This window comes from Cinclus cinclus, chromosome 11 (genome assembly GCF_963662255.1).
Source record: "Cinclus cinclus chromosome 11, bCinCin1.1, whole genome shotgun sequence".
NCBI lineage: Eukaryota > Metazoa > Chordata > Aves > Passeriformes > Cinclidae > Cinclus > Cinclus cinclus.
This window is the reverse complement of record NC_085056.1, coordinates 10,789,886-10,806,106: the sequence shown is the minus strand read 5'-3', so window position 1 is coordinate 10,806,106 and position 16,221 is coordinate 10,789,886. Positions and strand designations below refer to the sequence as shown.

Below are 16,221 nucleotides of genomic sequence, written 5' to 3'. Positions count from 1 at the left end.
GATGCACGTGGCAGTTTACATATCAAGGGTCCTTATTGCTGATTCCTAACTTTATTCTTTCACTCAAGTCCATAGGGTGATTCTCTGTTGAGTTTCACCATCAGAAATGAAAGCATATTTAAAATGCTGTGTGTAACATTCACAAGAAGATTTGAGCATCAAATGTGCTTTTTTTTTTTTTTCCAGTGCTGTAGTTGCCTGTAATGCTGCCACTTCTTTCAGAGTGAACAGTGAGTTGACCTTTAATACTGGCTGTCAGAGTTACAACACAGAGTACATGATTACTGCCCTTCCCCATCCCCCAAAACAACAAGGTGTCCAGTGTGAACCCAGCAGTCACCCTGTGTTCTGATCCTGTAATTCTTTCCTTATGGAGGGCACAGCACAGGCACTGGTTGGGGATTTAAAGAAGACCAGGCTGTTTTCATGTGATGTGTCGGAAATGTGTTTCCACTTCCTGATTTCTTTTGAGATACCTTAATGATAAAATACTTAAGCATGTGGTCTTAAAGCACTACCCAAAGGTAACAGGCCTCTGACTTGGCTGGCAGCAAAATGTGCAAGGCATTACCTCTGTAGTTCAGGAGGGGAATACAATGTTGTTTCCTTAGTAAAATCTCTGTTCTTCCTTTCTAGTGCATGTTTTCAGGGATTTAATTGCTTTTCATCATATTGTTATTTCCCTCCTTCTGTTTCTAATAATTGTTTGGAATTTTGTGGGTGTGATTAACGACAGCAATTGAGTGCATTTATATTTTCATATAAATGGTTTAAAAATATGTAGTATTAGTGACTGTTTAAATATACTATAATAGCATATGTAATGTGTTATGAGTATGTCCAATATACAGAGTTACTGAAAGAAATACTGGGGTATTCCTGTAGAACTGTCAGAGCTCTTTCCTTCATACAGGGCATTTGCATAATGAAAGAAATCATGAAGTAATAATCATTATATCTTACAACATACAATATCCTGGCAATCTTAAGTAAGTTAATGAAAGAATATTTGTGATTCCCATCAGCCTGTACCTTCACATCTGACTGCAGCCTATAGCTCCAAGTTGTAAATTTACAGTTACTGATTTCATTAGCTGTTTTTTTTAAGGATTTTTTTCACTGTACTGTTCAAAGGCTGGAGATACACAGCACTGATAGAAACAAAAGGGGCAGTTCAGAACCTTTAAAGGAATCATTTCAGGCTATTGGCAAACTCAGGTGAATGTAGTTTATCAAGTTTGGATTCACTTCTTTGAATGAAAGCTGTGATCCTGTGTTCTGGGGTTGTAGAGGGACCTTCACACAGATCTGGGACTGTTTTCAAGCTTTGGTGTTTGAAGCTAAGCATGTATTGTTATCTGCAGAAATTGTTATCTGTAGATACTGTTACAGGGTTGTCCCCCGACCCCCCCCCAGGAAGCTAGTTTTTGGAACCATAAGAATATGTAAAGAAAAGGAGTTAGCTTCACTGTAAAAATTCACCAGGAATGGTGGTGAGGTTTATAGATAAACCAAGATTTATTATATGTAATCATTATTTAAAAAATATGCTTCCTTTTATGTTCTCCTTTTTAGTAGAAACAAATGATCCTATAAAGCCAGCTTTTCAGTATTGTGGGAATAACAGTACACTATGATGCAAGTCTGTTTTCATGCAGTGGAAAATGTGCATACTTACAGCCTGGTTTGTGTTTTTTAAGGGCACGTTCTTTGGATTTTAAAATTAATTTCCTGAAAGGCAGGTTCAAATGATACTTGGAAGAAGATAGTACTAGTAAAGTGGGTTTGAGTTGTACCAGAAGGAGCTCACAGATGGATTGTAGGTCAGTGTGGTGTTTTGTGCCAGTGACTTTTTATTTGTCTTTTTAAAAGCACTTTGAACGTAAGCTATTAGGCTAATAAAAGATTTGGCAGATCAGTTTTGTGCACCCATGTGCTCTTGCCCCATTGCCCAATGCCTTCAGATCTCAGTCTACCTTACTATGTGTCCCCACACCACCATTAGTACCTGCCTTTTCTCTACACTACTGACTGATTTCTGGGCAAAAGGAAATAAGTGAGGTGAGTCTTTAGGAGCTTCACAAATGCTAGTTGATGCCTGATACACTCACATTACACCCCTTCTTAGGGAGGGCACTAGTGTGCATCCTTATCTGTTAATTTTAATGTCATACTTAAGAACTCACTCTTTTAAAGAACTTATTCTCTAGCCTTTGTCTAGTTTGCCAAACAATCTCAGCAGTAGTTAAAGCAGATTTACAGGCAACCAATAATAGGTGTGATTATGTGATACTCACTTCCTTAGAAAACCAGATTAAAAAAACAAAATTATCTAAGCCTTCCTGGAGTGGGAAGCAGTATTTTGCATACAAAGCAAGAAGCTGCTGATTAGCAGTGTTATACCTTGCTGTGAGTGGCTGCCTCCACACACTGCTGGATTCTGAACTCCAGCTGATACCAGAGCTGGTGTGGTCACAAAAGGATATGAGGAAAAAGGACACTACAGGTAGGGAGCCGGGGAGGAAAATAAGTTTGGACATTTTTTTGTTATTAGAAGAGAGCCTTTATATAAAATGAGAGATAATTGACAGGCACTCAGGAATGTAAAAATAGAAAGCACCAGAATGTTAGCAGCGCATTTTTTTTTTAAACGTACGTTTTGGTTTTTTAACTTTTTCCCTGAAAAGTATTGTTTATATAAAACTATTTATCGTGTAGCCCTTTAGATTTCTGTACAAAAAGAGTCTGCAAAAAGAGAAATCACTTTCTTGCTTGATATTCTGTTGTTTGTATACTTAAAGGTGGCATTACCTACAAATTCATTAGATGAGCTCTATGGTCTACTGAATTGTTCTAGAGTCTTCTTATTTCTTTATTTGGAGATTTGCTCTGGTTGAAGCCACTGGTACATATCCACAGTTTGTGCAATATACTGAAATATGAGAATAAATTGACAAGTGGCATCTCTATCTTCACCACATTCTAGACTCATTCTAGACTCATTCAAGCTTTGCCTTGACTTGAAATACCTTGACTCCTGTAAAAAGAATAATTATTTTCCTCTTTTTGTTGTTTGGGTCTTTTTCTCCTTTAGTGGAAGACCAAGTATTCCAAGCTGATTTTCAGGAAATCTGATACAGTACCTGAAGAGCTCCATCAAATGGTACAAGAAAGCTTTCTGACCTTGCGAGAACACAACTGTTTCTTTCAAGATCTTGTAAGGATCAAAGGAAAAGACTTTCTTACTCCAGTGTCTCGTATATTAATTGGAAACCCAGGATGCACTTATAAGTACTTGAACACAAGATTGTTTACAGTTCCTTGGCCTACAGAAGGTTATGATATAAAATATTGCAGTCCTCAAATACGTGATGCTTGTAAAGCATTAATGAGACTTAATGACTACTTGCATATTGAAGCAGTCAGGGCATTACAGGGACAAAATTTGTTTGAGACCAAAGAAATTAAAGATACTGCTGTAATAGATAGGGAGCAAAGTTTTGCAGCTTCTCTTATGGAGCAAGGGTCTGTTTCAAAAGATCAAAGCAGTATATGCGTAGCAGAGGATGACAGAAGTCTAAAGAACAGAACATCTTATAATTTGACTTTATTAAATTATATGGATCCACTACACATGCTGTACTTGAAACAAGAACCTTACTTTGGAATGGGGAACATGGCAGTGAGCTGGCACCATGATGAGAATCTGGTGGCAAGGTCAACGGTGGCTGTGTACAACTACAGCTGTGAAGGTGAGTGATGGGACTTGACCAGTCGCAAAAAATATCTGAAATAAAAAATATCTGAATCTCTCCGGTGTTCCCTTGTGTGTGTACATCAGCACACCTCTGCATGCTGCTCTGGACTTTTCATGTGCTTCTGAATGCATTGTGGTACCTTTTGTATTTAAGCCTTATCTTTATTTCCACTAAAACCTGTACAAAATACCTGTGTTTACTGCAGCTGGCTTAACAATTGTTCTCTAACAAGATTTTAGAATTGATATAATTAACTCCCTGACTAAGAGCCAGGAAATCAAATTTGTCAAATGTTTTTCTTAGGTTAATACATGTGCATGTTTTCTATCCTGTAAAATGTTTCACTGTGGTTGGGATCACCATTTTTATAGTGTTATTTATCATATACAGACTTGCTTTGCTTTATTCTGATTTTACTACTCTTCTTTCTTTGGAAAGATAATTTTCAGTTGGTTTTGGAGAGAAGTATTACTGTATTTACTTAGAAATAGATGCATTTTGTCTAGGCATGCTGTAGTGTTAATGTGTGTTTTATGGAGGACTTGCCAGCATTTCTGGGAAGGTTGGACACTGCATTAAAACAACTGCTATCTGACAGGCTATGCAGGCTCTTGCTTATTTTAAAACCAATTTTAAAAATACAGTATTTTAGAGGTGGTAGTGGTAATAGTGCGGTTGAAACATTGTTAAATATTTCATTGTTAGTTTAAATTACCTCTCCCATTTTTACCTTTATTTAAGAGTAGACATGAAATTTTATTTTTTTTCCTAACAATGCTTGAACAAAGACTTAATTACTCTTAGTTTTGCAAACATAAAATTAGAATTTAAACACTTGATTTGAATTTCCAAATGTTCTGTTATGTTTCATAATTCACAATGGATTTTTACTTCTTCCAAAAATCCTTTGATGTTTGCTTTAGAATAGGGAAAGAATTTGCATAGACTTCAGTAGGTTTTGGCTAAAGACTGTGGTATAAAAATAATAGTTTATACTCCTACCTGCATTTTCTTACTGGTTTTGTTATTATTTTTGTAATAATAAACTCTGTGTCACTTTGTTACTTAATGTACAACTAAAGTCATATCATTTACATTTTCCTGGATATAAAACATCAACTGGCTTAGCAAATTGAGTAGAAGAGATTCCCTCACTGGTGGAAGTGTAATTTTCATCACGCATGTCTTTCTGTCTCCTACTTGTCAATGGTGTTAAATAGATGTGTTGTTTTTTTTTTTTTTTCCATTAGTACTGTAGAGAAATATTTTTTCGGTAGGATTTTAAGTTACAGACACCTAAACATGAGCTTGAAGTAATAATACTGTGTATAAGGATTTATTGTAGTATGCTTAAAACTTTTTTACTTTAACATAAAGTTTGCTTATGGAGGGGGGAAAAATGAGTCCCTTTAAGTTCAGAGAGCTATAAATTAACAAAAATGAAAGTTACTATGTTTATTCATAACTCATCAGTTGATTTTGTTTCTTTGATCCAGCACATAAAAGAAGTAAAAATTTTGGTGTTTTAAAACCACTGTAAATTCTGTAGATTTGATTGATGTGGGTAGAAAGAAGTATTTTATATATTTAGGCTAAAAATTATCTTGATATCTATCTAATTAATGTTTTTGCAAAATACAAGGTTTTTTTCATACATACACTTACAATTAAAAGTTTTGGCGTTTTTTTCTGAAAAGTTTGGAAATAGACATGAAAACAAAGAAAGAAGGATCTTTCTAGTAGATAAATTGATTTTCTATCATTTAAAAAAATTAAAAATCACTTATTTAAATTTTTCTGGTTTTGCATTGCTCAAGTTGGGTTCTTGAGCTTTGGAGGGAGTTTCGGGTGCCTGCCATGGCTGTGGAGCATTTTGGAGAGATGTCATGGAGTGCAGCTCTGTGTGCCAGCAGTTCACTCCCATCTGTCTTCAGGGCGTGCTTGTCATTGCACGTCCCTAAAGCAATGACCTGCTTATTCATAAAGTGGTAGAAATAGATCCTGTTTATAGCTTAGGAATATGCCTTTTTAACTGAAGTGTCAGTAAATATCTGTTTGTGTTAAAGTTTTGGACCCAGTGCATCCAACAGGATTTGATTTTAGAAAAGCAGATTGTCTTTTTGCTACTCTGATTTTCTGTTTACAGCCTTCCAATGCTGGTGGTTATAAGATCATCAATGTTTATAATATTATTCTTTCCAGTTCTATATAATGTCAATGTTTTGATGGTTTCTCCAGTTCACAAAGACTTTCAATATCTCCTGTATTACCAGATCTCCATAACTGTGAAACAAGGATCTCAGCATCTTTTTGAAGAATATTGTTATATCTTTGTAGGATCATATCTTGACTTGTCTTCTTATTTTCCATAAATGTGTTTAGTTTTTATGCTGACATCTTTTATTAGTGCTTACTCTTGAATTCATTTAGTATTGAATTAGCATTGAATTCTCAGTGTAGTGTAAACAGACTGTCACAGAATCACTATAGAATACATAATAAAAAGAGCAGATGTGGTCAGGATTTTTTTGTTGGAGCTATTTTTCCTTAGGACATGTAGATGAGCTGGATTAGTAATTTTCTGGGAGAAAACACTGATTCTCTGGGAAATGAAAACACAAGTTAAGCATGTTGATTTTTGCTAGAACTGGCTCAATTTTTGTTTCTGCCGGGTCTTGCACGTTTGTTTTGTCAACTCTCAGTTCCTCAAATCCTCCCTGGTCTCTGAGGTACTGCAGACACTGAGGGTCTGTGGCAGCCTTTGCATGTGGAAGCTCATGCTTCCAGAGCTGCATGGTTGGTGCTGATCTACCCTGCTGCAAATGCAGAATCCCCAGGTTGTCAGGTTCTGAGCAGCAGGAGCCCTTGGAGTCAAGCAGTCTCACTGAGCTATGGCAGCTCTGTCAGGCTGTTTAGAGGTGCACAACTCAGGTTATATGTTTTTTGGTTTTTTTTTACTTTCATTTGCATCTTTATATCAGTATTTGTTTTGTATCTACTTAGTGGATTAAATAGCATTAAAACAGATACTACTGTAATTGAAACAGCTTGTTTTCTTGTTAATTTGTTCATTGTTTGATGCCATAATGAAAATTTCATGTTTGAAACTTTGATCAATATTAATTGGAGTAGAAGCAGTTTTCAATATGCCAGAAAAGAAATTTAGACATCAACATAAAGATATTGGAACAAGCTGATATTCTAATTGGTATCAGTGTTTTTCTTGTTTCCAGTGTGAAACTGTTTCAAAGCAACTTCAAATGAAGTACATTTCTTACAACAAAATAAGATAAACATTTTGCTTGATGGTTTTACTTACGTTCCATTAGGTTAAGAGTAGGGTGTCAAGTGATGAGAATGGGGCCTCATAAAAATTTGAGAGGTATCCTTTTAGTGTGTATGCTGCATGAAGGTGCATGAGTGATAGTCAGGGTGCATGTACAGAATTGAATAGGTTACAGAACGTGTGTTTAATTATACTGCCACTAACAGTATTTGGAATTAAATTACTTTTCAGAATTTATCAAGGAACAGGAGTTTCAAATTTTGACTAATTCAGCATTTTTAATAACACATTAGCTTACAAGTATCCTATCACCTGAGAGCATGGAGGTAAAAGAATTGTTCACAATTTTAATACAGTAAGCTTATAAACCATTTTTATTTCCTACTGCTGTTATGAAAGTGAATTGCAATCCAGTAGAATTAGTGCATTTTCAAAAGTTGGATTTTATCCATGAAAAGTTCCTAATGACTAGCTTTCTATCAGGTCGATGTAAGTTTTGTAGGAAGTTTTATTACTTAGCAGAGTACTCATTGGTTCTAAATCTAAAGATGTTCTTTGAAATAGAGACTGGTTTCAGTTACAAACTTACAGGAGATGGAAAAAAATGTAAACACTTGTGAGAGAAAGATGGACACACTTCCTGTACTTCACAGAGAAAGAGATTAGGTAAGTAGTTTTCTCCAGATTCTTTGCCATATCTAGTTTGTTTTCTTGCTGCAAAGCCTACTTGCTGTTAAACTCTTGAACTTCTACACAACTGGCTCTGTCTGCTGACAAGGTAATGTTAAAAGGTTTAACAAACTTACTGTTAGTTGCAATGATGACTGAGCTTCAAGGAGCTTTTGTGCTTGTTTCTTTTGTAAAATGCTGTTTATATGTTTTTACTCTGTGAAGTTAGAAGCAACATCCTGGCCTATAGCCTAATGATGGCTATTTCATTTAACTGGGAATAAAAATAACTGAGATGCACTACAGATGTATGTTTCCCCACCATATTAAAAAAAAACATCCTGAAACTACAAAAGTTGTTCAGCATTGAAATCAGTCTAACTTTGTAGTTGACCAATAACCCTCTTTATGTACTTTCTGTATGCTTAATGGACAAAAGTCATGAAATGTATGTTTTTTGCAGGATTGGAATAATTTCTAATGTCAGTAATATAAGAGAAATATTACTTGTTAAAATAACAGAAATGGTATGTAGAAAATTTTATATTCCTTTTAAAGAAATGGAAAATGGAAATTCCTTTTAAGTACATGAAATGGTCATAGCTCTAACTTGCAGGGTCTGATCAATTGGATTTATGTTCCAAGAGTCACAAATTTTTAGTAATCCACTAATTTTCACAATAATAGATTAGAATCCCTGTTGTCTGAAAAGAAATCATTGCTTGAATAGACTGTTGTGGGGTTTCTTTTAAACATCTTCTCAATAATCAAATCCAGCCTCTCCTTCAAATTGAAGGGATGACAGAATATTGTTTGTTCTTATTTTAGTGCTGTTGTTCCTGATATATCTTGATACAGCATTCCAAACATTAGTTGATAAGAACATTGTTGGCAAAATCATACAATTTTTTGCTTTTGTGAATGTCAGTTGCAAGAAAAATGTAAATGCTAATAGAATTAAACCTCTTACATTATGGCTTTTCAGTAATGAGGTAGAGGAGATAACTTTGGGTAGATATTTCTTATTTCCCATCAGCTGCTGAGAAGCAAAGCGTGCTTGTCACTTCTTGCATGTAACACATATAAATTGCTATTGGAAGACAGTGATAATTTATGTATGTGTTTAATTGAGGAACATGTGCCCAAATTCTTTTACATTCTGGAAAAAAATCAATCTGTAGAAAAATAACATAACTATGATCAGTTGGGTTTAATGTTGAAGTATATGCTTACAGTCCTTGTTCTTAGCACTGTATTGGCAGTGGTTCTGTTTTCTTAAGAAATGGTGTGTAAGGTTACATTTAGGATATAATTTGCCATTACAGTTTGACTTGAATAGAGATCATTTAGATTTCAGAGCATTAAAAAAGTCTCAAATTCTGGAAGATTTTGGAGCCAAACAGCAAACAAACCTTTCAAAGCTACTTTTACTTTCTGTGCACTGGAACAATAACCAAAGTAGTTCCAGGAAGACAAGTTTCATATTGTTCTGAGTCTAACCCTGACCCAAACCTGATAAGATCAGATCTAAGTGCTGGATCATCTCTGAAATTTGAGCTGTCTAGTTAAAAGCATAATGCTGGGGCCAATTTTCTGGAGCTACATTCTCTCTTTCATGGTTCTACCATAATTACAGGTTTGATGAGGTATTGTTATGTTGTGGTAAGCTTTTTACTTCATTGCACCATTTTATTTGGGATTCCAGCATAGAGGTTTCTTACAGGCCCAAGTCTGTAAAACCTCTGCTGACCAGAATTCAAATCTGCACATGGTTTTGTTATACTTCCATTAAATACTTGTGTATTTGACCATTTCTGTATTGCTTACTACAAAGTAAGTTTGTGTTCTTAAGGTGATGGGTATGTGATCCATTATTTATTCACATGATTTATTCTCAAGTATTTATGATTTAGATTCATCCAAATGTTTTCACTTAAATGGCAAATGGTAATTATATAAAACATATACAGCAACCAGTCATTCTTGAGGTGCTATAGAGAATTTAATAACAACTTATTTTTATGTAAAAGTTTCTCAGTGCTACTTGGGGATGTGCCACAAATGTTAAGGTGTCTATTTTGTCCTTGCTCTGAGTTTCAGGGTAGCTTGCATTTAAAAGCAAGTAGCAGCTTGCTTCCATTTGTTACCAAAATAACATGGTAGGAGCAATCAGTTTCAATTGCTGCTGATAATTATAAGGTGCAATAATTGAGAATCTAGAGAAAAGGAGACTGTGAGCTGTATTTGAACTCAGTACTTAAGCAATAAAAAATTTATCAAACTGCAAAAAATAAGTCATTTTAACGAGCACATTCCAAAGGTGCTGGATTTATGAGGAGACCCCAGGAAACTTTGATTGAAATTGCTGTCTCTGATTGTAGTTCTATATTTTATTGGTGCCATATTGTGAACAGTGCTGCTGCCAAAGTGAATGGGAAGGCAGCATAACAGAGAGAGTTAACCCAGAAAGGTTACTTCTTTTTATAATATCCATGATGTATGGCATTAGAAATGCCTTGAAAGCCGTCCTATTTGCAGTTTTCAGAAAACATTTTTCTTAAATTAAATTACAATTTATCTGAACAGGGTAGAAAATATGAAAGCCCCTTGAAGAGTTTAGTATTGATTTTTCTGAGTATTTGCTAGCTCTCGTTTTCTCATTTGTGTGCTCCTTGATGGAAGGGCCTAGAGCTGCTCCCGAGCCAGAGCTTTGGTTGGATGAGAACTGCAAGAGGTGAAGGGAGGCAACTTGGGGACTGTAAGAATTTTCACTTAAGAACATTTAGATTGGCTCTTTAATAGGCTTTGTCTCTCTGCTTCCTGAATTTAGACAGTATTTCATTGACATAATAGATAATAAATTGTCTTAATTTTCTAAAGGCTGCCCCCAGCTAAACAACTTGTGGTAACCATGTAAGATGAATGATATGAATATTTTATAAGTGTGAGTTTGTGGTCACGCTTTGTGTGTGCCTCTTATAATAAGAGCTATACATCTTTAATATTTTTCTTCTAGAATTAAATTGAGACAAGTTTTTAAAAATTACTACATGAAAGCGCATTTCAACTGGACAGTGAGATGGACACAGTTACTAAGTTGTAAGCAAGAATTGGGCATGGTGCACTGTTAATTTCTAAATGTTCACTGCTGTTCTGTGCCAAATACTTATTAAAACTTCCTCCCTCCTCTGTCAAAATGCACTGCGACTTCAGCTGAAAACTGTTACACCACAGCTCCCAAATACCTTGTTATAAATGCTGACTGTATCTTTCAATTTATACTGCAGTGAAGTAAGCTTATGAAAATAGTTCTGAGGGATTAAGCTCTAAATGCTATTTCTGTGCAGTGGATTATTTTTTCCCCAAGCTCAACACGTTCATGTTGCATAATGATAAGGAAAGTGTTGTGACAAATGTATTGAAGCTTCATTGGCTCTTGCACATGTTATCTAGCATGTTTGACTAGTAATTTTGAGAAAAGAATGACAGAGATGGTTGCAAGATTTGCTTTGCTGGTCTAGACTGTGTTTTGTAACCATTATTTCACCTTACTTTGCCTCAGTTTATGATTTGGTGAAAGTTCAAATACCTAGACAAATGAAATTGTTCCTAAAATGCTTTGGCAGTTTATGACTTGAAATTCTTTCTGAAGTTGTCTACTATTTTGTCAGTGTTGCTGCATTTTTGTTTGGTTTTTTTTTTTCCTTCCATGCTTGTAGTTTTAGTAATGAGAAAAATTTAGTGATACTTAACTAAAACTCCCCTTGCGTGTGCTTAAGAATTTCAGAAAACCTTGAGTCCATTACAAGCCTTGACTTGATAAGCCTTCACTTGGTAGTTAACTTAGAGTTTTCATCTTGGTAAAGTTGGTTGCAAAGAAATTCTTGATCTCATGTCGCTTTTTTTTTTTTCCTTTTACTATTGCATAGTTTTGAATTTGGAGATGATGATTATAGCAAATGGAGACTGTAGAATCTTTAAGCCTATTAAATCCTGTACCGCGATGGGATACCTTTAAGTCTAAACCAGATTTTATATTTATGATCCTTACCTGTTCCCTCATTTGCGTGGTCTCTTTCTCTCTCAAGATTCAGCTGTACAAGAAAGCAATGAACAAGAGCTGAAGGGAAGAGACCCGGCTGTTTGGCACGTAGGCTTGAAGGTAGCATGGGACATAGAGACACCTGGCATGGCAGTACCACTTCACCAAGGAGACATCTACTTGATGCTTGGTAATTTTCAAGGACTAGGAGGTTGAACTTTCTGTTGAAAATAGAGAGAATTACACTTATGTTAAAATAAGTTACCATACCTTCCTTACAGTTAGGACTTATCTTATTTAGAAAAACATGAAATCTGTCTGGAGTATGTAGTAAATTCCTCCTACTCTGCCTACTTCCAGGGTATTTTGGGTAACTTTTTTTTCTTAATGCTTCTTTCACTTTACAGCTAAGAAAGAAATAGTCTTTTTTTTTCACCTTTTCTGTCTGTTGTGCGGTCAGAATTACTAATCCAAGTTAGGCTTCAGGCCACAGCTAGAATTTCCCCACATCTTGCCTGAAGTTGTGCTGTATCTGTCCCATCTTTGTGTTGCTAGATTCTTCTTGTATTCTTAATGCAGTTTTTCTGAGCATCTTGTAAGTTCAACAAATTTCTTTTCTTCACCTTGGCTTACAAGTGACACCTGTATTATGTAAGATGTGAATTAATGTCTTAAAATTTTTCTGTTACCATGGTCCTTGAGGTCTCAGTCATTCTGCCAATCTATGGATATTTTATTAGTCACCAGTTTTACACGACACTTCTCTCCTTCTGCTACTATGTCTATATTCAAACATGCTGTTTTCTAGTAGCAGGATTATAGTAAGATCATAATGAACACAGCTGTCTTACTCCAAGAATGTGTCTCAATGTCTCAAGCGTAGAGGATTAAAAAAAGAAAATTAAATTGAGTTAATTTGCTTGAGCAGCTGAGCTCATGTGCTAAGGTTTATCCATTGAAAAAAATGAAGCGAGAACTGTTGCTAAGGTTTGTTGACACAAAATCTATTGGTTTCTCTTTTGACTTCTGTTTGTCTTGGTTACCAGTTTTGTTAAAATAAATTTAGTTATAAATCACACAAAAAACAAGAACAAGGCTTCTGACAACATGAGGTTGGCCTGTTTAGTGTCTTGGCTTGATAGGCATCATCTTTGAAGAACGAGAGCACTTGCAGAGCTCCCTGCTTATGTGTTTGTGACTTGGAAGGCAGATTCCATGGAATGTCCCTATAATGACTTGTCACACTCCCAACTTTATGGGCAAAACAGTCTTTTGAACTTTACCTTTCACAGTTTATATACTACGAACAATAGTTTTATAAGCCATCATAAAAGCCATGTAGCATTCTTTGTTTTTAGTGATCTCATCAAATCTTCTGCGCTGTCATCAGGGAAGTGTCGTGTAAAAGCACTGGACTAACTGAGCTCTGAAGTATGTTCAGACATGGAAAGATCAGGTGTTGAGATGTGAGATCCTTTGGCACAGTGGTCTGGATGTGCCTCCCTTTTTTATAAAGGTATAAAGTAGAAACCTAGAGGGAAAGAGGGACAGTGAAAATGAAGTTTAAGTGGCAGCTAAACATTCCTAGAAAGGTTATTATAATCTATTTTTGTGCAATAGCAGTTAGGGCATCAAGTAAACTTCTTATCTAATCCTTCCTGTCTGGAAACTTTGAGTGTATAGAGCAATGTTGGCCAACAGATTCAGAAGGTATTTAATAAAAGGAGCTAGCTGTAGTATTTTTATTGCAAAATACTGTAGATCATAGTTGATTGAGTTACCAGATCATAAGGGTGTTTTTTATTCCCTAGTGGAATTTATATAGTAACTAAAGTATTTTCAGAGTTTCTATATGAAGGGTAGATCAGAAAGTTAGTTTTTTTTTAATGAGTAACATCATGGCTATGTTTAGATGGAAACAAAGGATGTATTAAACATTCTTTTGAAGATGATGTGTAAATCACTTTCTTATTAATACTTTTGAAGAGCTACAGATTTGAGCTCTGTAGGCCAGGTGTTTTTTTAATCTCTTCTGTATTTCCATAGTCTTTGTATTTCTTTTCAATTACTTGGAAAAAAGATTGCTCTTCTAAATAGTCTTAGAGGGTATTCTCAAAATGGCCCTTTTTATTAGGTTTCTTTGTGTAGCAGAACTGCCTTTATAATTTTGACTTGGAGTGAAAGATAATATAAGGAAACACATATATGTTTTAGTGTATTTTTTTGCTGTTCACATTTTCTGCACTTTTAAGGGGGGGTATCCTGAGGATGCCATCTAAAAGACAAAATATGAAAACTGTAGAAAAAGAAAATTGGCAATTAAAAAATTAAAAAAAAAAATCTGTCTTACTCTTTTGTACATGCTATATCCCAGAACCTCATTTCGGTAAGCAGAGTCCTCTTGCTGGCATTATGGTAAAAGCATAGTGCCAGAATGCATGGCATCTGGAAAATATAGCATGGAAGAGTCTTGCAGCTGGTGGTGGTTCATGTACAGGCACTGATTAATAGGACTGGTTGTGACCACCACTGACTCATCCACCCTAGCACAAAACTCAGCCACTCTATAGGTTTGTTCTTCCAGTTGTTGGAATGGTGTAGTGTTACTACTTTTTATGAATGTTGAAAATGCTGAAACATCACATTCAATATGTTGCTTATAATTTAAAAGTCAGGTCCTATCAATTCCTGTACCTGTAATGCCACTAGTATTTCCTGTGGTACACACAAATCTATATAAGAAAGTGTGGTAACTGGATATTTCTTATAGTAATGTGCAATTACAGTAGCTTGTAAATCAAGATCAATGGGTATAGCAAGCTAACAAAAAAACCCCAGTTTTCTTTTTAGCATTTCTAGTAGACATTTAATAATAATGTTTCTGTTCCTCTCTACATTTGCTTTATAAATATTTTTTGCTATTCTGGGAAGAAATTTAGTAAAATGTCTTCTAATTTAAATTTACATCTTCCTTCTCAGCAGCCCCCTTCAGATGAAATCATGAGCCATAATTTAGGTGTATGTTAATACTAAACATAAGGTGATCACATCCATTCTTTTTTTAAGCTATTACAATAATATAAATGTATTTTTTAAGCAAACCCAACAAAAACGCAGAATTACTTTCTGTAAGACAGGTTTTTCAAAATAATTTTTTTAGGCTTTTCTTAATATGAAGAAAAAAAGTCTGGTGAATGGCTGCAAGTCTGCTGCCTAAAAATTCAAATCTAAACTTTATATCACTCATGAAACGGAAACACTTTAGCTCAATTTAGAATAATATATTGGTCTGCAGAGGAAGTGCACACTGAACCCTGCTGTCTCAAGTACACAGTCAAGGGGTGTCTAATATGAAACGTGTTGGGTGTGTGCAATAAATCCGAAACGCGTGGAGGTGAGCAAAGGGCCCCATCTGCTCTGTCCTAGAGCTTGCTTAACTAGCCTTGTCATGGTCCTACTATTAAATTGGAATTTTTCCCCTAATCTTTGAGTTAGACATGACCAGATTTGCAAGCAGATTTACAATTTTCACTAATTTTCCTACCATGACATCAAAACATACTTAACAAAAATACATTCTGGACACTTTCAAAGGCAGATTTACTTTTCTGCAGCTGTTTCCCATAGATCAAGTTTGTGCTTGAAGGTTAGGGTTTTAAAACAGCATGAAGATGAACTTTGAATCTTATACCACTCCCCACCCCCAGCAAATTATAGTTTGAGAGGCATCAAAAAATTGTTTTCATAACCAACCAGAAGTAGGTTGCACACATTGCAGAGGTTGGCTTGTGGTTAAAGATAAGTATTTAATGGAAACACTTCCACATGTATATAGTGACTCATTAAACTATTTCTAGATATTTAATCTGCTTCTATTTTCACAAACCAACTTGAACCCTCTTTGCTCTCTAGCATCTTGAATGTGTTGGAGCTTTTCACCTCCCCCCCCCCTTTTTTTTTGAGTCCTCATTTAATCCAAATGGTATATTCCCTACTGTTAAGACTTAGAACTCCAGGAATGTATTTGTCATTACCAAACTTTGATCATGAAATTTGACTACTTTGACATATTTATTTTCAATTCATTATTATTTTAGCTTTTAGACTTTTAATTCATTCTGTTTTATTTGTGCACGGTTTTCTTGTTTGTTAATGCTAGTTAAGAAAATTAGCAAAAGTCCGTTTCACTTTTGTTTGTAGATATATTGATATATCAAAGATTTTGCCAGTGCTTTAAGCTCCACTGTACCTTTTAGTTGCCTCTTGAAACAGATCAAAGACAACTGTGTAAAAGTTCAGGAGGAACACTAGAGGAGATAGAAAAGACTATATAAAGCCCTTTTGGTAATTCTGGGAGCCATTTTTTGTTGTGGTCTGTGCTTTCCTGCGAAATACTGTACCTCCAAGTAATAAGTTTAGGGCCTTTAGCCCCCATTCCTTTAAGGACTGGCTAAGAATTTCTTATC

At 35.2% G+C, this 16,221-nt stretch overlaps 1 protein-coding gene across 2 annotated transcripts in view; it reads left to right on the top strand.

Moving 5' to 3' along the window:
* Positions 1–16,221, top strand: part of FTO (FTO alpha-ketoglutarate dependent dioxygenase) — a 224,458-nt gene that overhangs the window by 42,066 nt on the left and 166,171 nt on the right. For both annotated transcript variants that reach the window (XM_062499892.1, XM_062499893.1), the window contains exons 3-4: positions 3,095–3,752; positions 11,802–11,945. In XM_062499892.1, the coding sequence (XP_062355876.1) occupies positions 3,095–3,752; positions 11,802–11,945 (802 nt within the window). The remainder of the gene's footprint in view (positions 1–3,094; positions 3,753–11,801; positions 11,946–16,221) is intronic.